Source organism: Podarcis vaucheri (genome assembly GCF_965113315.1).
Source record: "Podarcis vaucheri genome assembly, chromosome: 1".
NCBI classification, from domain to species: Eukaryota; Metazoa; Chordata; class Lepidosauria; order Squamata; family Lacertidae; genus Podarcis; species Podarcis vaucheri.
Window position 1 is genome coordinate 62549692 of NC_138759.1, and position 26409 is coordinate 62576100.

The 26409-nt window shown below is 40.3% G+C and overlaps 1 protein-coding gene across 4 annotated transcripts in view; it reads left to right on the top strand.

Moving 5' to 3' along the window:
- NELL1 (neural EGFL like 1) overlaps nucleotides 1–26409 on the top strand; it is a 382749-nt gene that overhangs the window by 251452 nt on the left and 104888 nt on the right. For all 4 annotated transcript variants that reach the window (XM_082195852.1, XM_082195851.1, XM_082195854.1 and 1 more), the window contains one exon: nucleotides 3665–3787. In XM_082195852.1, coding sequence (XP_082051978.1) covers nucleotides 3665–3787 — 123 coding nt within the window. The remainder of the gene's footprint in view (nucleotides 1–3664; nucleotides 3788–26409) is intronic.

Below are 26409 nucleotides of genomic sequence, written 5' to 3' on the forward strand. Positions count from 1 at the left end.
ACCGCCGACCTTCGGATCGGCAAGTCCTAGGCTCTGTGGTTTAACCCACAGAGCGCCACCCCGTCCCTTTAAATGTATCTAAACACACGGAAAATCTATAAATTACATCATGCTTTGCCACAGCTATCATATTAACTTTGACAATAATCTACAGCAATTTCTTATAAGTAAACTTAATTAATGTAAATATTAGTTTCTCGTAGGGAAGCATTTAAGATTAGAATTTAAGCATTTATTAGTCATTATTTCAATGAGTTTCCATTTTTATGAATGGATGAACATCTCTCGTAAATAAGAAAAGTTCACATATTTTGTGTGGTCTTTGACCGCTGCATCAAAACACAAAATGTGATGCTTTCAAAAATAAATGTGCAACTCACAAATTACTATTCAGTTGTGCTACCACCCTCCATGTAATTTTGCAATGCTTCTGCTGCTTCCTTTCACCTGCTCTGCTATGTGATTGTTCAGTGTCTTCTGGCTTTGACTGTGTCAGAGGCAAGGGGTGAATGAGCAGCAGGAATGGTGAAAGCTGTGTTATTGCACATTCAGGCCCCATGCTATGGTACTGAAGATGTTGCTCTTGTCTTTTTTCTATTGCCTTAAAGACCCAGTACTCATTTTGGATTAAGAGAATCAGACAACCACAAGAGAAGTTTTTATTACTCTATCCTGCATTTGACGCATACTACAGTTGCATGGCAGATGCATGCATGTCATTGGTTCTCCAATCTTATCCCTTTAAGAATATAAAAAGAGAGTGTGAGAGCTTCACCTCTACAGAAGCTATTTGCACTGTGTTGACAGATGTTAGAATTTCTTCAAGCTCCTCTTCATAAAAAGAGAAAAGAGCTTGGGAGGGAAGCAGATGAAGTTTTATAGAGAGAGTTACAAGCTTAGTGGATCAGGGGAATGCTGTGGATGTAGTGTATCTTGAGCTCAGTAAGGCTTTTGACAAAGTCACCCATGATATTCTTGCAGAGAAGCTAGTAAAACGTGAGCTGGACAAGCTAACTGTTAGGTGGATTTGTAGTTGGTTGACTGACTGAATCTAAAGAGTGCTCACTAATAGTTCTTCATCATCCTGGAAAAACGTGATAAGTGGGGTTCTGCAGGGCTGGGTCCCTGGCCCAATGTTGTTCAACATCTTTATAAATGACTTGGATGATCTACTCATTCTGTCTGCAGATGACACCAAACTGGGATGGGTAGCTAATGCTGCAGAAGACAGAATCAGGATTTAATATGATCTTAACAGATTGGATAACTGGACCAAAATTAACAGAATGAATTTCAATAGGGGCAAATGTAAGGTTCTATTCTTAGACAGCAATAACTAGCTGCATAAATCTAAACTAAGTACATGTGGAAAAGACCTAAGGATCTTAGTAGACTACAAGTTTAACATGAGTCAACAGTGTGATGCAGCAGTAAAAAAAGAAGAAGCTAATGCTATTCTAGGCTGCATCAACAGAAGCAGAGTGTCCAGATCAAGGGAAGTAATAGTACCTCTCTATTCTGCCTTGGTCAAACTACACCTGAAGTACTGTGTCCAGTTCTGGGCATCACAATTTAAAAAGCTGGAACATGTGCAGAGGAGGGTGACTAAGGTGATCAAGGGTCTGGAAACCAAGACTTATGGGGAACTGTTGAGGGAGCTGGGTATGATTAGCATGGAAAAGAGAAGACAGAGAGGAGATATGATAGACATCCAGGGCTGTCACCTGGATGATGGAGCAAGCTTGTTTTCCCCTGTTCTGGAGGGTAGGACCCAAACCAGTGGCTTGGGAGATTTTTAAGCAGAGGTTGAATGGCCATCTGTCATGGATGCTTTAGCTGAGATTCCTGTGTTGCAGGAGATTGGGCTAGATGGCCCTTGGGATCCCTTCCAACTCTATGATTCTAAGTTTGGTGCTAAGGTGTCCACTAAAGTGTTCAGGTGAATCAAAATTTGCAGAATGCCTATAGCGGGAGCTTGGCATTATAGATGTGGAAATAAATACTGTTGTTATCTCAAAATACCCTCTTCCAAGTTTCCTATATCAATAGAGCAATAGTAACACACACTTGGAAGAGATACCATTAGACATCTGCTCCAGTGCTTTACTATGTGCTGAAATTCTTACCTAGAGCATCCTTGGCAGATACATCTCTGGCCTCTCTTTAATAATCTCTAGTGATAAAAGTTCCATAATTTCTCACAGCTGTTTGATCCTTAGTCCATCTGGCACATTGCAAACCTTGTTCCCTCACAGCCAGCCTGTTTGCATGCTGCTGGTGCTCAATTCAGTTGTGCCCCGCTTTTCTCACAATGACAATGGGAAAAAGTTCCATCTTCTTCATGACAAACATTTGATATATACAGTTTTAAACCTGTTCTACTAGCTCCACTTAATCTTCTTTCCCCAAGCTAAGAATGCTTGTCCATTCATTATTGTCCTTGTATAGCACATATTCCAAAACCTCTGCTGCTATTCTCTGGATCCTCACCGTGCTGACAGCATTCACATAATAAATGGATATTCACATTCTAAATCAAAGTCGAAGCGATGTGATGCTCTAAAGGAAGCCTTCCCTTGTCTGAATAGCAAGTCAGTAATAACTATCTGTAGCTTGGAGATACAGTTGTTCTGCAGATGCACTTTGAAATGGTTGTGGCCATTATATGAACATTAGAGTTGATAAGTATGTGGCTTTTGGTAAGTTCTGTCCTCTTCTCATGGTTTCTTTTCAGCAGTGAACTAAGTAATCAGAACTGTATATAGTCAGGGAAAACTGAATAACAGGGGAAATGGGGAACTTAGAAGAGATTCTCTCTGAAACCCATGTTGTAACTTTCTTCCAGATATAAATAAAACCATTGATCCATTCACTATTGTAAATGAAGGCCAATGTGTTGTGGTGAATAGACTTTTGGGAGACTTGGTCACCACCACATATTGACTTCTATTCCTTCCCTGCTTTACTCTCCCTTCCAAAGTTAATCCTTCTTCAGTTCAGATTGCTTGAAGCCAATAGGAAACGTCTTCCTACAGCCTGTCTAGCAAATTGGCAGCTTGCTGGGAAGAGGAAGAGTTAACTTTTGATGGAGCAGGAAGAGAAACCTCCAACTTTCCGCTTGCCTTTCTGTCCTTTCAACTATATTTGCATTTTTTTTACATGCCTGTTTATTGATCCCACCACCTCTAATTGCCTCTAATCCATGTATCTCAAAAGGAGGTAAATCTACTGATTTTTTAGCATCCATCCTCTACAAAAAGGGGGCAGATGCTCTGCAAAAGGATGTATTGAGGGTAATAACTCCAGAAATCTAGGGAGAAATGTATAACAGAGCTAGTATTTAAGCTGTATGCTCCTGTAGAGATAATATTCATATTCATCCCTAGATAGCATTTTTGTTCTACTCTATTCTGATTCTATCCTTTTTTTAACTATATAGGGTTTTTTTCTGTCTAAAATTTGTAGGCTGTCTGCCATGAATCAAAACCTGAAATGGAAGTGGTCCATGTCAGGCTTCTGCATCTAATGTCTCTTCTGCTGTGTTCAGCCATTGTAGTAACCATTCATTAGTTATAACTAGCTTTTCAAATGTCAGATCAGCAAGCTGAAAATTTATTTTCCCTCCCTCCCCTTGCTCACTTTCTCTTGCATTGTTTTCTTGTAGAACGTGATGAATGTGACAGCGGACAGCACAACTGTGATGAGAATGCAATCTGTACTAACACAGTCAGGGGACATAGCTGCACCTGCAAGCCTGGATATGTGGGGAATGGGACCATCTGCCGAGGTGGGTCTGTTTCTCCAACAACTTGATAAAATGAGTATACACTATTCATATTCCTTGACAGTTGCCTAAGTTCAGCCTGCACAAGATGCTGGGCTGTGTTAGGAATTCACTGTCTGATTTATCATCTGGCAACTATTGCATGCACAGACATTATGAGAATTGATTTTTGCATAATTTACTACTCAGGAAAGGTATTCTGAGGCACTTAAAATACCTTTTGGTTTACTGCTCATGAATATGATTATTTACATAGGTTCTTAACTCTTTTCATTGTGGTATAAACTGCATTTTTGAACTATACAGTGTAATGGATCCCACAGTTATCTTTTGGGGTAGGTACATGTGGATTTTAAGCTAGAATAACTGTCTTTTAAACAAGATCCATGTGGCTTTTAAACTGTGACCATAATTTTCTTTTATAGTAGAGTAAGCTGCCAAGAACCACTGAATATGTGGAGTGGTAGACAGATATGATTTTTGTTCTTGATGCAGTTTGCTTTATGGTGCATTAATAAACTTGTCTGCATTTCTGAGATACCACTGCTATTGTAGGTTCTGAGTAGACTATAAAATATACATTATTCAACATCAGTTTGTATACAATAACATGGTAGTTTGTGGAGGATTATTAAATAAAGATGAGACTCTTCAAGGAAGATGGCACCACTCACTGATCCAGTAGCTGGGAAATTACTACAATACTCAAAAGTTATTCATTGTGGAATTTATTCTTTTGCTTATTATTATTATTAAGAACACTGCACCTAAAAAGAACTCTTAGATTGCAGTTGCATACCAACTCACCTTACCTTCCTTACTCAGTGGGAGTTACTTCTGAATAGACATTTATCGGATTGTGCTGGTAAAATACCATGGAGGCAGTCGCTATTTCCTGGCTTTAAAACCATTCGATGACCTGCTGTAAATTACTTGCTTTCATAATGAGTCATTTAGGACAACTGACACAATTAAGATTCCAGGTGGAAAGGTTTACCTAGACGGTTATCAACTGGCTTTATCCCCCCTCTCCACCAAAAAAGCAGAAACTTGATCAGGCAGAAATTTTTAGAAAGGTACAGGAATTGGTCCATACTCCGTCGAATATGGTCACATCTGAAGGCAACATAGATAACCAACCACTCTTGAAATGAAACTAGATTTTGCACAAATGATTACCACAAAAGTTGTTTTCAAGCATTTACTTGAGTATACAAAAAAAGTGAAACTAAGGGCTGGGGAAGGGGCATATGTGCAAGAGTCCCTAATCACATAGCTAGTCATCTGACCTTTGTGCAATTTGCATGAATGTTTGAAGAGGAGTTTAAAATGCATTTGTCTGAGCATGCTTAGAAACTCTTATTGCAGTTGAAGAACCTGATAAGACAGGGCTTCCACTAATGGGGAAATTTCCTGTTTTACTTATTGTGAGTTCATATAAATTGTCAAACACCATTTTTGTGGTGACCATTTGTGCAAAATCTAGTTTATTTCAAGAGAAGTTGTTGTAGGTAAGTTTTCAAATGTCACCACATTTGGTGGGTAGACAATTAAGGAAGGTTATGCATTTGTGTAGCACAATCTAAGTCAAAGTATCTACAGTGCTGAAATGGTGGCCTAGACCAGGGGTAGGCATCCTAAGGCCCAGGGGCCAGATCTGGCCTAATCACCTTCTAAATCTGGCTCACAGACGGTCCGGGAATCAACGTGTTTTTACATGAGTAGAATGTTTCCTTTTGTTTAAAATGCATCTCTGGGTTATTTGTGGGGCATAGGAATTTGTACATTATTTTTTTCAAAATACAGTCCAGCCCACCACATGGTCTGAGGAACGGTGGACTGGCCCACGGCTGAAAAAGGTTGCTGACCCCTGGCCTAGACTGTGTTTAAATGAAAGAGTTGGACTTGTGCGTGCCATTTGCCTATGGCTGCAATCATTAAAAAGCCATTTTTCCAATGGGTCTCAACCATTGACTGTGGTAGAAGGATTCTAAGATTTAGCCAACTTGACTAGAATGGAAGCTAGCAAGATTGGGGCCATTGTGCTACGGTATGTACTTAGACAATATTTAGAGATTATTTCTATGAGGGATAATAGGATTCAGAATTACAAAGATAGTGCATATGCGAAGAAACATTTTACCCACAAAGGTATATTAATGTGCTTTATGGTTTAAATTCAGCATGTACACACCCCTCTCAAATAAGACCTTCATTTTAGGTCATTGTTCTAGGGAACAATCTAGACAGAATTAAGCACTTGCAGCACAGTCCTATTCATGAATATGTGAACATTGCATTGAGGTTAGTGGGACTTACTCTTAAGTAAGTGTGTATAGGATTGTCATCTTCATGTATTTCAGAGGGTAAGCTTTAAGCCAGGGGTTGGCAAACTTTTTCAGCAGGAGGCCAGTCCACTGTCCCTCAGACCTTGTAGGGGGCCAGGCTATAATTTGAAAAAATAAATAAATGAACGAATTCCCACAAATAACCCAGAGATGCATTTTAAATAAAAGGACACAGCATTCTATGCAAGAGCACCAGGCAGGCCCCACAAATAACCCAAAGATGCATTTTAAATAAAAGGACACATTCTACTCAGATAAGCCATCCCCCCCAACTCTCCCCTCCCTTCTCCACAGCACCGGATGAGCCCCGGTGGCTGCTTACCTGTGTCTTGCGAGCGTCAGGGGCTGACGGCGGCGGGACGATGAGTGGCGCATGAAAGGGCTCCGGAGAGGGGCTGGCAGCAACAAAGCCCAAATTGAGCCTGCTTACAATGGCGGTCACTCGAGTGTTAATGCTGCTGCTGTTGGCACCAACAAAGCCCAGCCCCCTTCCTCTTGGCTCTAGGCAGGGCAGGGAGAAGCCAGGAGAATGGAGGGAGGAGGCACTGCCGAACACACGCGCTGGCGCAGCCCGAACAGTCTGAGCCACATGGCGATTCCCAGACCATTCACGGGCTGGATCCAGAAGGCAACCGGGGCCGGATTCGGCCCCTGGGTCTTAGTTTGCCTACCCATGCTTTAAGCACATGCTTAGCTCCATCACTGAAATCAGTTGGACTTTAAGGTGCTCAACATTAGCTGTGTTGTGCCCCTAGGTAGTAGTAACAATGCTGTGATTAAATAAAAAGGATAAAACTGAGAATAAACCTATTCAGAAAACTTGAACAGTAACAAGCCATAATATTTCCCCAGTGAAAAGAACAAATTAATGTACAAAAATATTGTATAGTTTTCCATGGATACTGCACACTAAAGCTTTTCACAACATGATTAAGGAAAAGATTCTGTGAGACGGGACATATGAATTATCAGTAAGGAGACTGTTATAAAACTGTGTTTGAAAAATGAACACAGAATAGACCCAAGGGATATTAAAAAAGTAAAATGCGTTGGGGGAAAAGCACTTTACAATTGCATAGAAAGTAAACGAAATGGGCAAGTTATGCCTGATAGAGATGAAAAGGGGCTGATACTTCTTGGCTCCTCTTCTGATATTACTTAATCTTGCGCATGTTGACTTGATGCCTCATCTCTAGCTGAAATGAAGCTTAGGGACATGCAACTACATTTGCTCACACCAATCCCTTCTTACCTTTGCCCTCCATCTCTCTTTTTGTTGTTTTCATCCTGCTGAAGAAATAAAGTAGATGTGATCTGGAATATCCATGATGAGGATCTTCAGATAACATGAGCACAGTTGTACTGAAGAATGTGAAAATGACACAAATATGGGAGGTGACCATTTTTCCCTGAAGCACCTCCATCGGAGATGGGTGGACGAGTATTGTTTTATTAGTTTCACAGAGAGAGGGGGGAGAAGGAGACATACAAGTACCTTTATGAGATCTGCTGATTATCTCCAGGGTTGTTACCTGTCCAGGTTGCAGTGCAACATCATCGTCCAGCCATGGAGCGAGTGTGCTTCTTTGCTTCATGCTGTGGCACAACACAAAGGGAACCATCACAAATGGCAGCAAGTCAAGACTTATTTCATGAACTCGGACTTCCGGGTTGGCGCCATCGCCGAATGGCGGACTCCCTCCGAGCTCCGGAGGGAGTCTGCTCGGCAGGGGCTGGGTCCTACCACGCCGGCGACGCAGGGACCCTTAAAAACCACGGGCACGGAGCCCGTGGACATGGGTGACTCGGCTGGCACCATTAGCGCGCTCCCGACTCGTGAAGGAGCCTTTTTAAAGGCTTTGGATCGGGTGCCGGGGAGTGGCGTGGTGCTGTGAGTCCTCTGCTTTCCCTGCCGAGCGAAGCCACATGCCATTCGACGGAGAGTGCTGACTTCTTCCATTGAAAATTCGGACTATCAACAACAACCTGTGAGTAATTGGGAAACTGGGTTTAAAAGGAGAAAAAAAAGAAATTTTTTTCGGATTCGGCACGAGCGGGGGTGATCCAAAAAGGAAGTCATTCCCCCCCCACTGTAAACATTCTAAAACAAGGACTGGGTAACCAAGGTCGAAAGGAGAAGCATATTTTTGATAAAAATGATTAATTCCACGATGGGAAATTATAAGAACTGTGCTGGAGGAGAAGAGTGGAGGGTGAGAAGGAAAAGGTAACCCCCCCCTGGGAACCGGGGCGATTTGCAGAGCCTGGTGAAGAGAGACGGAGACTTTGACAGCTGTCAAAGTAGCTGTCAAAGTTGGAGAATATAAAGACGACTTTGTTATGAGGACTTTGCTGGTTAATTTTGTTACAATTTGCTACAATTTGGATATAAACTGTCGAAAATAAGGAACAACAACTTGACTTTTGGATTAGAGGAAACAAAGTTACTACAATCCCCCTAGAGGGGTTTCGGGACATTACAAGAACGGTCGTAAGTGGAAAAATACTCTTGGATTCGCACAGGACTTGTTATCTTCTGGGAAAGCTGCAAAACTGAAACAGTATTTTGTCTACAGAGGTGTTTATAATAAAGGAGACAATAGAATTTTCTATTGAAGAAAGGAAGGGACTGGACGTAAGTTTTTGTTCCTGAACAACAATAACCTCTGTAGAGGCACCAGATTTCTGAATTAGAACGTTTTAGCAGCTGAACAGGACAAGAAACCTGAGAAAGTGAGGAATAAAAAGAACAAAGGACTGACTACGACATGGAAAGAACAATGGGAGGAGCGGTAAAGATCAAGGAAATTAAAGGCCTTTTTTAGATTGGACGTTTGAAGTTAAACATCATTAAAATAAATAAATTAAAAGAAAACCGGCAAGGGGGAATTGGGGAGAAATCTGGCCATGGATTTGAGACCTCCAGGTTGACAACATACAGACTGATGGACATGGGGAATTCAAACCGGGGAAGGGGGGGGGGAGATTCGGGATCCAAAGGCTGTGTAACAATTTTTTTGATTTTTTTAAATATATCTATTATCTTCTATATCTTTATATAACTCTTGTATATCATGTTACTTTGATTGGACGTGTTTAAAAAAGGGAATTCGTGGAAGGAAACTGGGGTGGATCTTGGGGAAAAATCTTTTCTTTCTTTTTCTGTTAATGATGTGGGATGGTGGTAAGATTGTATAATTTAAATTGGATAATGGGTTAAACAAATTAAGTTTTAAACTGGGAGCGAGAGCTTGTAGAACCAAATTAATGAAAGGGGAATACAGTTGGGAGGGGGAGGGGGGAGTCCCAGAAAGTTGGTAATGAAAGTAAGGTTTTAAGTGTATTTTATCTTTTCTTTTCTTTGTTTTTCTATATCTTTTATGCTTTGGAAAATTTAATAAATATGATTTTTTTTAAAAAAAGACTTATTTCATGAACTCAAAAATATGCTTGCCCTAATAAAAGAGACTGCAAGAATAGACTGTACAAATATAGTACTTTGAACTTTTTCCTGTTCAAGATTTAGCTGTCTTATTTATTGTTAGAAATGAATTATCATCAGTGTCAGGCAGTGACCTTGATGGGTTTTCTTTTCTGATTGTAGCAAGGCTAAATTTAAGTGAGTTTTGTATATTAATTTCCAGAAAGTATTTATTTTATTTATTTATTTACTCAGCTTATTTCTTCTGCTAAAGGTATCTTCAGTTTAGTGACCTTGGATGCTCCTGTTTTCTACTTGTGTCATTCTGAAGGTGTTGGGAACAACAACTGTAGCTGGTGTAAAATTTGTGTGGATTTGTCATCCTTATGAAGATGTTCACTTGAAATGTGCCTGCTTAGCTCATATCTTCTTTTGAAACTTGTAATTCCACTTCATGTCATACTGGCTAGGATTTATAGGCTCTTATGATAGAGTTTCAACAATATGACAATAGACAGTATGCTATATCTTTTACAGCAGTTGTCCTACTTTTTTGCTGACCCTGTTTCAGACATCCAAAAGTCACCCAATACTGAAGAGGAGAAATTGCATGACTGCATCACGCAGCATTTTATTCTACTGTGACCAATATATGGTCTGTTCAACCTATGCAGTCATTAGATAGAAACACACCATTTAGCAACACAATTGCAGGCATAAGTCCCTGATCCCCAAAACACACAGTAATAAATTAACATGCCTTAAAGTCCATGGAAGCTTCCCACTGCACCTTACCTGAATGTGCACATTTTAAAGATTTTGGTGTTAGCATTCTAGTTCCCCATCCATTTTTCTTTGGCCAAGTTCACTACGGTTCCAGAGACAGGGCACTGCTCATGCCTTTTGGACTTGTGCTTGCCCAGTCTTTCATTTATTTTATTTCCAACATGATTTATATAATATCATCATCAAAATGTCTAAGCAGCTTGCACACTCTTACCATTTTTGTATACCTCTGGGAACTAGTGTTTTATGTGATAATGCACAGAATTATAATGCACATGGAATCATAAAATTGTAGAGTTGGAAGGGACCACAAGGATAATCTAAGTCCAACCCCCTCCAATGCAGGAAGCTTTTATCCAGTGTAGGGCTCGTGTGTATCTAAGTGCAGGGCAGGCTTATAATGTTAATTATGGCAGGTTTATTCAGGCAGCTTTTTAATTTTTTTATTTTTTATTGCCCTCATGCTTGGTTTTCCTTGGAGTCAGTAGGCACAAGTCAACCCCTCCTACTGTAAGTACCTCTGAGGCAAAGAAGTGTGACTGAACAGCTAGAACGTTCTCAGTCTGTGATGGAGCCCAGTATTTCTTTGCTGACAGTTAGCAGTTCTCAGGCTGAGGCAACAGTTCCGACAGAGGAATTCTGTGGATAAGAGAGTGGGACTGAGCAGCTGGAACTTGCTCAGCCCAGGATGGAGGAAAGTACAGTGGTACCTCTGGTTGCGAACGGGATCCGTTCCAGAGGCCCGTTCGCAACATGAAAAGAGCGCAACCCACAGTGGCGCATCTGCGCATCTGCGGTTGTGATTTGGCGCATGTGCGAGCGGCGAAACCCGGAAGTAACCCTTTTCAGTACTTCTGGGTCACCGCAGGACATAACCTGAAAGAACGTAACCTGAAGCAAACGTAACATGAGGTATGACTGTATTGCTAGTTTACGTCCTGCTTAGGGAACTGCATAGTCAGCGTTCATCAGACCAGGCCAGCAAAGCACCGCTGGCAAATCCTCAAAACTTGGTTGGTTTAATTCTGTATTTAATATGAAAACATCAGTCCTTATTCATTCATTTAAAGCATTTTACCCCATTATTTAGCTGTAAAGGTTCCTAGAATGGCTTACAGGTCAATAAAAAGCTAGGCAGTTCCTTGAGCTTACGATCTAAAAAAACATGATGCAATAACAACAGAGGAGGGAGGAAGAGGGGAAAATCTCAGGCACTGGTTCTTAAAGTTATAAATTTGCTGTAACAAAAGGCTGGGATACAAAATGCTCATGGAGAGGAGAATCCAAAGCATATGGTCTCTCAGCAGAGCTGATAGAGTGGCTCTGGTTCATAGCATCTCCCTCTCCTATCCTAGCAATGTAATGCTAGGGCAAAGAAAAAACAAAGAGCTTGTTTCTCAGCAAAGCTGATAGAAGCTGCCTTTTCTGATGGGTGAATTTTAAACCAGACTCTATGTCCTTCCCAGTTTTCCCTCGCCACATCATGTCATCTACTATTATTTATTAATTTGTAAGATTTCTTAAACCCTGACTTTCATTCAAATGATTTTAAAGGCAGCTTACAAAGAAACATGTAGTAATGTGATACCCCCTCCAAATTCATAGACACAATCTAATAGCTCAGGGGTCAGCAAACTTTTTCAGCAGGGGCCTGGTCCACTGTCCCTCAGACCTTGTGGGGGGGGGACTATATTTTGAAGAAAAAAATGAACAAATTCCTATGCCCCAGATATAACCCAGAGATGCATTTTAAATAAATGGACACATTCTACTCATGTAAAAACACATTGATTCCCAGACCATCCGCTGGCCGGATTTAGAAGACTATTGGGCCAGATCTGGCCCCTGGACCTTAGTTTGCCTACGCATGCAATAGCTCATAGTACATTAGCTGATGGATGGGACCAGAATATGCTTACTTTCAATTCTGAAGTCCTAAAACAAATGAAAGATTGAAGATAGTATTCTTTCTGTCAGGGAGTGGAGATGCAAACTTCACAGATCAGAGGGTGGGGCCAGGCTGGTCTTCCCTTGCAGTGATGTGGGTCCCCTGTCCGAGGTGGAAGGGTGCTTCCTTTCTGCTCCCGGTTCCAGGACAACAGGATAGGCATCAACTGTAGGACAGCATCTACTCTCACCACGTGTAAAACTATGCAATATATTTATCGTTTACATGACACACAGGTTAAAGCAAAGGTTTAAGGTACAATTTTCATAACTCCAACTCTTCTGCTAAATTGAAGGGTTTGTTTCAAATCCTAGAAACATCAATCTTGGGAATTCACCTGCAGGGATCACAGCCCAGTCCTCAATGTGCACTTTTGGCTTCCTTGCACACTTTTGTGAAATATGACAATGTGGATGCTTTGTTTTCTGTAGACATAACCTTTAGTAGAAGGGTGTTGCAGAGGATACATTTACGATGACTGTGGTCCACTGTGGGCGTTCCTGGGGTTTGTGTGATATTTTTATACCTCAGAGGACTTGGAATTCCACTTCTCTGTGTTCCCAGAGAGTATTTTGCCTTCCCTGGTCCTTTAGCAAACCATGATCCTCTTTAAAGACTTCTGTCTTGCCATACATGTGGGGAAGACAATTTGGGTGCCCTGGGTTTCATTCTTCCTTGTCCTTCAGTCTCCTCACATGTTGGAACTGAAGTTATTAGTTCTCTAATTATGTAGTGGAACTCAGGTTTATTAGTTCCCATGGTAAACTTTTTAGAGAGGTTTCATTTTTTAATAGTTTTTCTGCTAGGGACAGAGGGGTGTTTCTTGGTTTTTCCAGTCTAATCTAGAAAGGCTAAGGCATCTCTTCCTGTTGAGACGTCTTTCAGAGGGAGTGGATAGTCTAAAGACTTAGAATGCCCTCTGAGAAACTCAGGGTGCTTCCTAACTGTTGCTGTTCTATGGATGGGATTCAGTCACATACCAGCAATAATTGCACAATTAAAGTGGATTTGCCACTTGTGACGGGGAAATGCACTGGAGAGTGTGGGATAACAAGTGCTTGATGTCACATTGTATAACCTTCCTGCAAAATTGGAACAAATGCTTCGTAAACAGTAAATGTTCTTGAACCTCCCAGAAAACTCTGTGCAAACAAATTGTGATGAGTGTTCTATAAACAAGTCATGGAAGCAACTTCAGAGAGGAGAAATTCATTGTAAGAAACTTCCCTTTTTCAGTAGGAGAACAAAAAACAAAAAAGTATGGAGAATTAATTGCTGAATTGTAGAACAAGTTATATCTTGCTGTTTCCTGGGGATTTTGTTGTCAGAAACAAACAGATGGTGTGAACATTTTCATACTGTTAGATGGAAGCCAGAACAGTCAATTAATGCAATTGTAATGTTCTGGAGACAAGATGGAGACAGGTGAGTATTTCCTGTCTTAAAAATCTTACTGACCAAATTGCATTCTTAAATCTCTTTTAGAGAAGAAATGTGGGGATCCTATGCATTTTAGGAACAACACACATATTATCATTTGATCGATTCTCCCACCCCCATCCCAGTTGCTTAGGTTGGAAACTGAAGTGGAATCTCATGTTTACAGATTTAGTTATTGGATAACACTTTTGGCTTCAGGTTTGCTTAGATTTAGTTCAATATTTGAAGCAGACTTCAACTGGGATATTTTGGTAAAGCTCATTCCTATGGATTCTCATGAATACTTTTGTAGCAATGAGTTTGAAGAGGCAAAAGTCCAATATAAAAATTGAGTGTTAACTTGACAAGTCAAAATTTAATTGTGTGAAAGTCACCTCCCCCCTCCCCCAGTATTATATGATTAAACATTCTCAAATTTCTATGTTCTTGTGAAATATTCAGTTAGGAAAGATTTGATTCTTTTGTTCATCCAATACATTCCAGCTTCAATTCAGAACTTTGAAATACTATATAAGTTGGCATATATTTTTAAAATAGCAATAGCCACATTATCCAGTCCCGTGTACATAATATAAAGAGCTACGTACAGTGGTACATCGGGTTACATACGCTTCAGGTTACACACTCCGGTAACCCAGAAATAGTATCTCGGGTTAAGGACTTTGCTTCAGGATGAGAACAGAAATCATGTGGCGGCGGCGCAGCAGCAGCGAAAGGCCCCATTAGCTAAAGTGGTGCTTCAGGTTAAGAACAGTTTCAGGTTAAGAACAGACCTCCGGAACAAATTAAGTATGTAACCAGAGGTACCACGTACTGCATTTCCATGGGAACAGCCTATTGGTCAAACTTGCAAAACTTGCATTTCTGCTCCACCATGCAATTGCTGTAACAAAAAGGAGGCTCCTTTCATTTTAAAGTTTCAGATGTACATGCATTGTACATGTCAGTGAATGCTTTTTATGGTTATAGAATGTTGCGTTTCATGTTCCTGGAATTTTCGTAGTAATATTATATTTATGGCTTATGGTTTGCAGAAATCAATATAAATATCTTATTGCTTAGTGGGCATTTTTTTTCCATTTTCTGACTTTTTATTCCTTGTTTTATTTTTGTATTTATTTAAAATATACCAAATGTCAGGGGCTGTCAACAGGTGACTGCACTCTTCAGCCTTCTTTGGCCTCAACACAGCCATATGTAAACATGGCCTGTCTGGAAATTGCCTGCCATGGTGGCAGGAAGGAAATAGGAGTGCCAGCCCCACCCTTATCACTCTACTGGGGAGCTCTGACTCCTGTTTGCTCCACTCAGCAACCTCCACTCCCTGTCACACATTAACCCCTTAGAGTTTCCTCCCACTCCGTGCAACTACTAAACCTCCTTTTCACCATCCTAACCCTGTTTCTGAAGCCCGTTGTTATAACACACCTATAACTTTAGGAACTGGTGCTTCTCCACTTTGCACCCCCGTTTTCACCTTCACTTCATCTGCATGCCTCCCTCCCCTGTACCCCTGATTTCATTTTCACCCCATTACCATGCCTCCTACTACTCCATGTTTTTCCAACCCCGTTTTCCCCCTCCATTGACACCCCATTTTCCTACCTCCTCTTTCCTCCTTTTTTCAACTCTCCTTTGCACACAGACCACTCCATTTCCATGGTTCCTCCAGTCTCCTATTCTTCAGGCCATTTTGCGTGCACGCGTTATGGTATATGTTCTATATGGTAAATAGAATGTTAAGAGCAAGCCTGTCAGTTAGCTTGTTCAATTAGAGTAAATTATATTCAGTTGTTGGATATAGTACAAGCATGGGGGGAGGGGCTTGTTACTGAAATATCAGCTCTAAATTACTTCATTGAGGCTTGGTGTTCATGCTGAAGACAACACGTGATACCCTGGAATGAAAGACATTGTATTGAAGGTATGATGGAATATTTGAGGGCTCTACATCCTTTATCTCTCTCATATGAGTCATTTGAGGAAAGGGAGTAGTTTGAGTACAGCAAGTAGGGAGGGACACTGACACGTTCCCTTTCATTTCTCCCAGTTCCCTCTTCTTGCTTCTCTACAACACTGCAAATGCCCCTTTAACTCAATCCACTTCCATTTACTCCCTTTGCAATTACTTCTCTCCAGTTTTCTCCTCCTGGTCACTAGAGACCTAAACTGTCTCTCTCATGCACATACCTTCCTCCCTTATTCCCCCTTCATTCTTCCACAAGCCATCCAATTCTGCCTGCCCCTTCCCCAATTCCACCTCCACTAGCAAAAGGACTAAACCAACCACAGAGAGACCCTTCTTCCCCTCACCAACGCATTCCCTTAAGCCCCCCCCCCCATCATTTATTACAGACATGAGTCACCTCCTTTTCTTCCTGCCCCCTCCTCTTTCCCTTGCCTTTGGAACAATGGAAAACAGCCAGTGAAAATAGGGTGACAAAATGAATATTCAAATGAACAGTGAAAGGGGTAAGAAGCAGCCTTATAACTGTGACAGGCATTTGCAGGAAGACAAGAAGACTTGCAGGATTCCTGTTAGCAAATCCTAGCAAATCCCTGTCTTAGCAAGTTTCCCCCTTGCTGCACTAGTATCCCTGCAGGGATGTCAGAATTTTGAAATGCTTCCTAGATTAAATATAGTCTCTGATTATACTTCAGCATAAAGAAGAGGAAAAGGCATAGCTCAAATGTATAGCAGCTTTTTCATTCCAAAGTACCTGAAGCTCTTTATAGACTAAAATAAACAGGGAGACTCAGCTGGCACATTCGTTACATATCTTTAGGCGTCAGGCAAAAACATTCCTCTTCTCCCAGGCCTTTGGCTAATGAAACAATCTACAGCCTTTTAAGTGAGATGAGCCTTTTAAGTGAGATGAGCGCACAACCCTAGAGTCTGTCAAGACTAGCCTGTACGGGCAGGGGTACCTTTACCTTTTACAGCCTTTTAAACAGTGTGGGGTGTGTTTTTGTTTGCTATTATGGTGTGTATTTGTGGTTTTTTATATTGTAAATCACCTTTTGCTATTTGGATGAATGATGGCATAGAAATCTAATAAGTAATAGAAGTAATAATTAAATTTAACAAGTAAAATAATAGAAATATTTAAATAATAATAAACTCTTCACTTTATGTGCTACAGCCAGCAGCAGAGTAATACTGCCAATGGTTTTTGACATTAAATAAAGAAGAATGCTGTGTGTGGTTGAAATTTCAGGATAAGAATAAAAGAGAACAGTAATTAAGGCCATCCCAACAGATATTCTGGCCCAGCATAATAAAACTATAGTTTCCTTTGAGATAGCCATGTATGTCCTCAAATATACCTATCACACACTCAATAGAGAGCTACACTTAAATGGCAACAGACTTGAATGAAGAAACACTGAAACAAAGAAGCTCAGAATCTATAATCGTATTAGAAAATGTTTAGAAATCAACATCATGAAAGCAAAAGTAGAAATTTAAAAGGAGTACTGTTGTCAGTTTTGGAACGCTAATCATTTGGTCTGCTACAGTTCATACCAGATTTCATTTTTGCCAAAGAGATATAAATGAATGTGCTTCATAATATGAAGTACAATTGGAAGGTTAATATATGCTAAATGGTAGAATAGCCTTGCTGCAAAATTTCAAGGGAATCCTATGAAGATTTTCTTAGGAGCAAGTCCCATTGAACTCAGTGGGATTTAACATCTGAGAGATGTGCCGAGAGTTATTAAAGAAGCACCCCCAAAGCCAACTGTTAAGTGCAGCTGTTAACTAAAGACAGCAGTAAAACTATTGCAGTATTTAGGACACTATGTTACTGATATTTCAAATGCTGAAAACAACTTTCTTAAGGAATTGTGAGCTGAATTATAAATACAGTGGTGCCTCGTAAGACGAAAATAATCTGTTCCGCGAGTCTCTTCGTCTAGCGTTTTTTTCGTCTTGCGAAGCAAGCCCATAGGGAAATTCATCTTGCGAAGCAGCTCAAAAACGGAAAACCCTTTTGTCTAGCGGGTTTTCCATCTTGCGAGGCATTCATCTTGCGGGGCACCACTGTATATCCAGTTTGAAAATGCAAATCATGGAACACAAACATAATACTCTTTGGGGATTTGTCCTAAAAGTTCCTGTGTACATGATTAAAGAGGTGCAGATGGAACATCACTCCTTTGGTGTACTTTGGGCAGCTTTTGATATCATTGACCACTGTATGCTCCTGGAGAGGCTATCTGAGTTGTGGGGTGGGTGACACTGCTCTGCTGTGGTTCCAGTCCAGTTTTCAGTGGGGGATGCTTGGAGACTGTTTTTCAGCACCATGGGTACTCCAATATGGTGTCTGTCATGACAGCGATAGTCTAACTTCTGTGGCCTATGCTCTGGTAACATCTAGGTTCAATTACTGCATTGTGTTATAGGTGGGGCTGCCCCTGAAGATGGTTCAGAAACTTCAGCTGGTGCAAAATGCAATGGCCAGATTGCTCACCAGAATACTATGGTTTGAGCATATAACAGCTTAATGATGGCTAGAAGTGGTCTATTTCTCATTGGTGGAGCTATGTCAATAACACTTGTAAATTTTACCTACAATGTTGAAGAAATGCAACAAACCTCTCATGTTCTGTTGCAAATTTGAGAGCTGGAGTTACTTATATTTGGCGCTTAAAACTGAAAATAAAATAATTACACATTAAAAAGGCAAAAGATTTAATGTGAATATTTTATGGACTGTGCCTGAGCTACAAATTGTGATTTATTTATTTTTAAGAAAGACCTAATTCAAACCACATATAAAAATGTTGAGTTTCATTGCTAATAAAATATGCTAAAGAACATGACTGCATTTAATTTCGGGACACCTGGCATGTTATAGCCGCCTCAGAATATTACCCAATATACCTATTACATTCTTATCACTTAATATATTTCTCTGACATTTTTACCACAATAAGCAAAGGCAGTTTTTGAACATACCTCAGAACTCCTCCCCTTTCAGTTTTCTACATGATTCCTATAAAGACAGGACAAGCAAACGGCATTTTATTCATTTATGATAAAGAATATGTACATTTTTCGCACATTTTTCATGTCTTTATAATGCATTGTACAGCTGAAATGTTTCCTATGACTCAGTGCTCGAAAGTTTGTTATATTTATTCTTAGAACTTAGAAGTTGTCTGTTCCAATATATAGCACAACCATTATTTAGCTGAGACGTTTAAGCACTTTCTTTCATCCATTTATGTGATTTGTAATGGCTGCACAAGGTTGAGGAAAAACTTCTTATTTAAACAGAATTATGTGCACCTCCCAGCTAGTAGCACAGCAATTTTTTAAACACACATTTTAAAGTTTGTGGTCATGCCTCATTTGGAAAAGATTTGTTCTGGAATGTTTTAATCCATGCTTTTTCAATGCCCCTGTGGCATATTTAATGAGGTTATGGGTATAGACATGTCCCAAAATTAGACAAACTTGGTATGCAAGGAAATGGAAAAGTTCCTGTTGTGCAAAGGTGGTTTCTTTCAGCATGATTTATAAAGTAGAACTAGGAAAGCTTGCAAATATGAATTGATTTCCCCCCATTTTCATTGACTAGTACACTAATAATTTTTCTTGTGTTTGCTGAAATCATTATTTTTTATAATCGGGGGTAGAGGCTGTAAATGTTATGTAATCAGAGAAGTTATTGAAATCCTGCATTTCCATCTCTTCATTGCAAGTCCATAGTTCACTAATCAGCTCTATTCAGTCATGTAGATGCTGCTCATTAAACTTTAGTAATTATATGTTTTGGAATGTCTGCCAGTGTTTTTATGAGAGATTCTTATGAATCAAAGGTAATTATGTTGGAGATATCATTTATTTCTCGTTATGATGTGGGAGGGGTGTTCAATTTTTATTTTTATTTTTGCAGCTGTCATGAAAGAAATCGCAATACTGCTATGTTTATTGCGAATTGGAGATATTTTACACATATTTGCAAACTGCAGATGTGTATTATTGTACCGTGTCTGTTTTATTCCGGTTGAACATTTTGTATAGCCTGTGAACTGATATAGGTCCAGGAAGCCTAATGTACAAATGGATCTGCAGCACACAATCTTTATTTGACTGGGTACCAACATAATCTGTATCAGAATCAGGCCCAGGAATATCAGAGCATAAAGTCTTTAGGGCTGAGGCCTCGGGGCTGGCAAGGAGCATCCTTCTGCGATTGGAAAGAGAATTTTGAGATGCTTTACAGGTTTGGGGATGTAGTTTCCACTGTAGGGTACAATCAGATGATCTGTCAAGGATCAGCCTGTTAGCAACCAGTGCCTGAGGCTTTATTCAAGAAGAAAGATTGTGTAGAGGTATGGACTCAGGCAATTGTTCACAGTTACTATTCTATTTTAAAGTACATCAGGCTATAAAGAGTGTTAGAAGCTAGGTGTTTCTGTGAAAAACCTTAGTAAAGTCTGCTGTATATGAACAGTGCCTGTTTAAATGCCCAGTACTGTATAGGACCAGGATATGGACATTTTAAGTGTAGTGAAAATTTCAGGAACATTTCTGCCTGATACACCCACAGCACTAAACACATGATGTCTACAAAATTTTTAAAGCCTTTGTTGTTAACATTACTGTCACTATCGTAGACCACTAGTTATTGAGGAGACTTAAATGGACCTTCCTTGTGATCTTTTTCATTCTCTCTCTCTATATATTGAGGAAAGCGTGGAGACTAAAAACAGTATACAATTTCTGTAAGCAGCATAAAGGTTCCGTTTATTTGCCCTGCTACCTTTCATTCATTCATACATAACATTACAAACAAACAATGTTTCTACAGTAACCCTTGGGATTCGTATTCTGAAAATATATTTGGATGATGTCCTGGGAAGTGTAGTTTTAGAGAATTACATTACAGTTCCTAGGATTTTTTTTTGGGGGGGTGTCATGTGCTTTAGTTGTATGGTGTATTAATTTTTATTATTTTGCTTTGCAGGATACTGAAATTTAAAGTGGGTGCTATTTGAACATCATTTACATTTCAACTTCCCTTTCATTAGTTGTATGGTGTATTATTTTTTATTATTTTGCTTTGCAGGATACTGAAATTTAAAGTGGGTGCTATTTGAACATCATTTACATTTCAACTTCCCTTTCATTCCTCTCTATCTTCTCTGTTGCAGCTATCATGTTCCAGGTGTTTTGTTGAAAGGACAGGGCCTATACCATCCCCCATGCGCATTATCAGTACTGCTTCATAGAGCAGTGAGTTAATTGGGTTGTAGTATTAGGATACTGCCTTTCCTGTCCCATAAGATAAAGCAAATTATCTGTATGAATGAATTTATTTTCTGCAGCCTCAGTTATGAGAGCATGTAAAGGTCATTCCTGTCCCCAGTCTCCAGATGACAATAGATAAACTGCTGCTGCTTAATCACCATGGTAGCCTTCATTGCAGCATGATGTGATTCTGAAGGTAAATATGCTTTCCCCCCATGCTAGATGGGAAACAACTTGAGCACTTTCGGTTTATTGATTTTTAAATGCTGTGGCTAACCAAACATTATGTGAACTGTAACTGTTATCCCTAAGGATTTTATACTTTAGTATTCTCCACAAAGACAGCATAATGGTTCCCGTTCTACAGAACTCTATTGCTTCAGAGTAGTATTTCTGAATGCTACATTACATTAAGTTAGCAGGTGTGAAATTGACAATTTTATCAATTAACAGTTAGAAGCGAACTCTTTCCCAAACTGCTTATCCAGCAAACTTTGAGGACCAGTTCACAAGCACTCAGGATGCTTTGCAGCCATTTGTAACCATTGAGCATGTCAGTTTTCTGGCTGGAGCCAGTCACCCATGATAGCCATTGCCACACAGAATTAGACTGCTTTCAATGTCTTGCAAAACCATCGTATTAGATGCAGTGTAGTGGCACATTCAGATTTCACCTCAGCAATAAACCCTTTGCTAGTCTGTCCCTGGCTCTACCGGCCCACATACAGAACTTACCGTATTTTTTGCTCTATAAGACTCACTTTTCCCCTCCTAAAAAGTAAGGGGAAATGTGTGTGCATCTTATGGAACGAATGCAGGCTGCGCAGCTATCCCAGAAGCCAGAACAGTGAGAGGGATTGCTGCTTTCATTGCGCAGCAATCCCTCTTGCTGTTCTGGCTTCTGAGATTCAGAATATTTTTTTTCTTGTTTTCCTCCTCCCAAAACTAGGTGCGTCTTGTGGTCTGGTACGTCTTATAGAGCGAAAAAATACGGTGATTCGTTCTGGAGGCCCGTTCTTAACCTGAAACTGTTCTTAACCTGACATACCACTTTAGCTAATGGGGCCTCCCGCTGCCACCACTCCACCACCATGCAATTTCTGTTCTCATCTTGAAGCAAAGTTCTTAACCTGAGGTACTGTTTCTGCGTTAGCGGAGTCTGTAACCCGAACTGTCTGTAACCCGAGGTACCACTGTACAAACAATATGCAGATTATAATACCAGCCCACTTTACAGGACTTTTGCAAAAGCTGATGAGATGTTTGTGAAGCGCTTTGCAGGGGTGTAGCTAGCTGCTCCAGCACCCAGGGGTGCCGCGGTGATCTGTTTTGGGCAGCGGGGGCCCTAAGCCACCACATCACTCCCAGGAGAGATGTGTGGCTCAGGCGCGCTGCAGGCCAGGCCCCACGTTAAGTGCCACCCCCCTCAAGGGTGACACCCGGGGTAGACCACACCCCTTCCTACGCCCCTGGCTCTTTGTACCATTGAAATGTGCTATATGAGTGGTAAGCATAATGCTGAGGTGGGAGTGCAGAGAGTCTTATTCTGCACATGACCCATCTGGCCATGGGTTATGAACTGTGTGGCAGGCTGCAAGTTTATGCGGCTCCTACCTGCCCAGTGATTGCGTGAACAGTGGTATTTTGTTTCTGGCTGAAAAATTAGCTTCCATTGGTCATAGTCAACTCACCTATGCACATCGCTTTATAAGGGAAAGGAAAAATGGTGGCAATTTGCACTGTTTATTTGCTTCTTTAATTCAGATCCCAGTGACCTTTTATGAATTGTTCTCCCCTACTCAGTTCTTCTCCTGACTACAATCTGCCAAATATGAGTGTTACATGTCAAGCAAATTGAGTAAGAAATTAATCTTTAGCTGCTTATAACTGACATTGCTAAAATGTCAGCTTTGTATATTGAAAACAAATTGTATTTCCTTTGTGATAATTAATGTCTTTTTCAACACTAAAAGCTTTGGTGAATGTGAAATTTAAATACAAGTAGATGCTTGGGTAGTTTACATTTAAGGAACTGTTTGATTTCCAATTAAGGATCAGGAATGAGATGCCTGCAGGGGGAATTTCTGGTTACAGTTACAGACTGGGTGATTATTAGCAATAGGAGATACTGAGAAGTTAATTATACCTTCTGATCTGGAACTGCATATTATGATTAATTGTGTCTGGAAGTCTGGTATTTCACATTTTTACTTTAATTAAAGTGTTCAGAATTAAAAAGAACTAGTATTTTTTAATATAAAATACTGCTGTATGAATACTACTGTATGAAAATAAAAAGCAAAAAGAGTGAAATATATATTGTGCATTGTGCTGAAGATAAAGACTATAAATGAGCAGCTGGAAGGAGAACTTTTTTAAAAAAAAGTTAAAGGGTTGTGAAATACATTATGTCCAATGATATATTTTGTGGAATAACTTCACGCTGGGAAATGTTTTGTGGGGTTTTTAAAAAATGAATCTGGGTCATGTTTTGGCCCTTATCTACACCCACTATTCCAACACGCACTACAAAACATCCAGGTAAAAACCTGGCAAGCCAAAAACCTACACTGTCTAAAAAACGTCTACAAAAACAAAAAACCCATACCAACATAAGAAATACAAGACAAACTAGGGGATACCTAAATACCTTGACTAACCCACCATCAACTGCACACCTTCTAGCAGTCACTAGGCCCTTGTCCACCTTCAAAAACCTTCTCCTGACAGCAGAGGGATATAGCAAAGATACAAAATACTGCTCCAATATCCCACAAACCCCCTTGACACATTCCAATAACAATGGGAGCACAACATGTTATCCTAGCATGTGATTTTTGTACACATTTCTTAGCCAGAGAACTGCACTGCAAAATTTGGAGTAATGTGAATTTTGAAGGATGGCTGTTTTCCGTTTTGTGCATGGTTTTAAAATCTGCAAATTTGGTAGGTTCACCTTTAAATGTGAACTTAATTAAATTTATTCCCCATACCTGTATTTGTTTATCTAGATTGGAGTTGTATGTGTTGTTTGGCAGTGTCTTTCCCAGCTCTGTTATGGAAATAGACAAGAGTCTTTCCTAGCCCTACCTAGACATGCTGGGGATTGATCCTGGAACCTTCTGCATGGAAATCATGTGCTCTGTGAATGAGATATACCAGTGGATCCTTGTGGGCATGGTTAGGAATCTACATTACTGCCTGGGAACTTAAGAATGAGGGCTTCACCATTTCCAGCCATCCTTGCCCTCAGTTTCTATATTGCAGTCATCATAAAATAACTTGACGAAGAAAACGAAAAACTAGTGATGACAGAGAACTGGTAACAGCAGAGAGTTAGCAGGGTGTTTTCTTGGGGTATTCCTGAGCTTTCTTGGTATTTTCTTGGAAAGACAAAACCAGTTGTTTAGTGAGTTGGATGTGTGTGGGAATCAGATTCACAAGGCCTTTTTAATGTTCAAATTAACAGTCATATTCTAGCTATGCAAATCTGTAAAATGTTGGCATTCACAGCAAATGTGTTTCATTTACAGTCAGTAAATTGTTACACATAAAAATAATTTTATAAAAGTTTATATAATGCTTATATCAGCAGCATCAGCTGTAGCATTAATTGTTTATTTCTCAAACACTTCATTGTATCCCTCCATGAATTACATGGCCTGTCAAAGTTGGAGTCCTGTCCTTTCTATTAGTCATAATTCACAACTTCTCCAAACTCTTTGTTTCTCATTAGAAATGCATGGTTTGCATCCAATGAAGGCATCCGATTCCCTCAATAACTTTCATTTGCACAACAACAGAACATCTTCTCCATCCCCTGTGCATTTCCCTTATCTGCTCGCTGGGGGTCCGCCCAACCCTCTGGAGCATATGAGGGGTGTGGGGACATGCAGGGATAGGGCAAGTTTGATCACACAAGTGGAAGCCCTTGCACAAACATGGCAACTTTGTTGCATGCAACCCTATGTTTCTCAGATAGATTCCTTTATATTTGTGTTATCTCTTTCTACTCAGATTGTGAGAAAATTTCATTGTAGTTAAAAACATGTATCTGAGGTTGTTAATTGAATGAATGTACTTGGACTGGCTGGAGGAGAAGAGAATAAATATGGCCTGATCTACATATTCAGGAGTGAGGTACAAGGGGCTACAGGTTGTGAAACACAATTCTGAATGCTTCGTTACATGAAAACGTAAGGGGGAACCAGGAAGCCGAACTAGAATCTTTCTCCCTGATGATGGTGGTGACTATGATGATTAGCTGCTGTTGTTGCTTCTGCTGCTGCTGTAGTTTTTCTAGTAGTGACATTTTTAACTTTATCCCTAAGCACAGAGAGACGTGATATATATCTTTAATATATCAGAATTATACCACTTTATTCTGCTTCATGGTTTAGACCACAGGAGAAGGGATCATAGCTCAGAGAACATGCTTTGCATGCAGGAGGTCCCAGGTTCAATATCTAGCATCTCTGTTTTAAAAAGATGAAGCATCAGGTAATGGAAATATTGTGCCTGACACCCTGTAGTGCTACTGCTAGTAATGACACACAGTACTATGCTAGATGGTGCAATGGTGTAAGACAGAATCCTATAGTCCTGTAATGGGAGCGGGTGGTGCTGTGGTCTAAACATCTGAGCTTCTTGGGCTTGCTGATTGGAAAGTCAGCGGTTCAAATCCACACAGCAGGGTGAGCGTCCGTTCCTCTGTCCCAGCTCCTGCCAACCTAGCAGTTCCTTTAAAGCATGCCAGTGCAAGTAGATAAATAGGTACCGGTGCGGCGGGAAGGTAAACAACATTTCTGTGCTCTCTGGCTTCCGTCACAGTGTTCCGTTGCACCACTAGTGGTGTAGTCATGCTGGCCACATGACCCAAAAGCTGTTTGTGGACAAACGCCTGCTCCCTCAGCCTGAAGCGAGACGAGCGCCGCAACCCCATAGTCACTTTTGACTGGACTTAATTGTCCAGGGGTCCTTTACCTTTTTTACCATACTCCTTTACTGGGCTTCTGTTTTTGCATTCTTCTTGTCTCTGATTATACTTCAGCATAAAGAAGAGGAAAAGGCATAGCTCAAATGTATAGCAGCTTTTTCATTCCAAAGTACCTGAAGCTCTTTATAGACTAAAATAAACAGGGAGACTCAGCTGGCACATTCGTTACATATCTTTAGGCGTCAGGCAAAAACATTCCTCTTCTCCCAGGCCTTTGGCTAATGAAACAATCTACAGCCTTTTAAGTGAGATGAGCCTTTTAAGTGAGATGAGCGCACAACCCTAGAGTCTGTCAAGACTAGCCTGTACGGGCAGGGGTACCTTTACCTTTTACAGCCTTTTAAACAGTGTGGGGTGTGTTTTTGTTTGCTATTATGGTGTGTATTTGTGGTTTTTTATATTGTAAATCACCTTTTGCTATT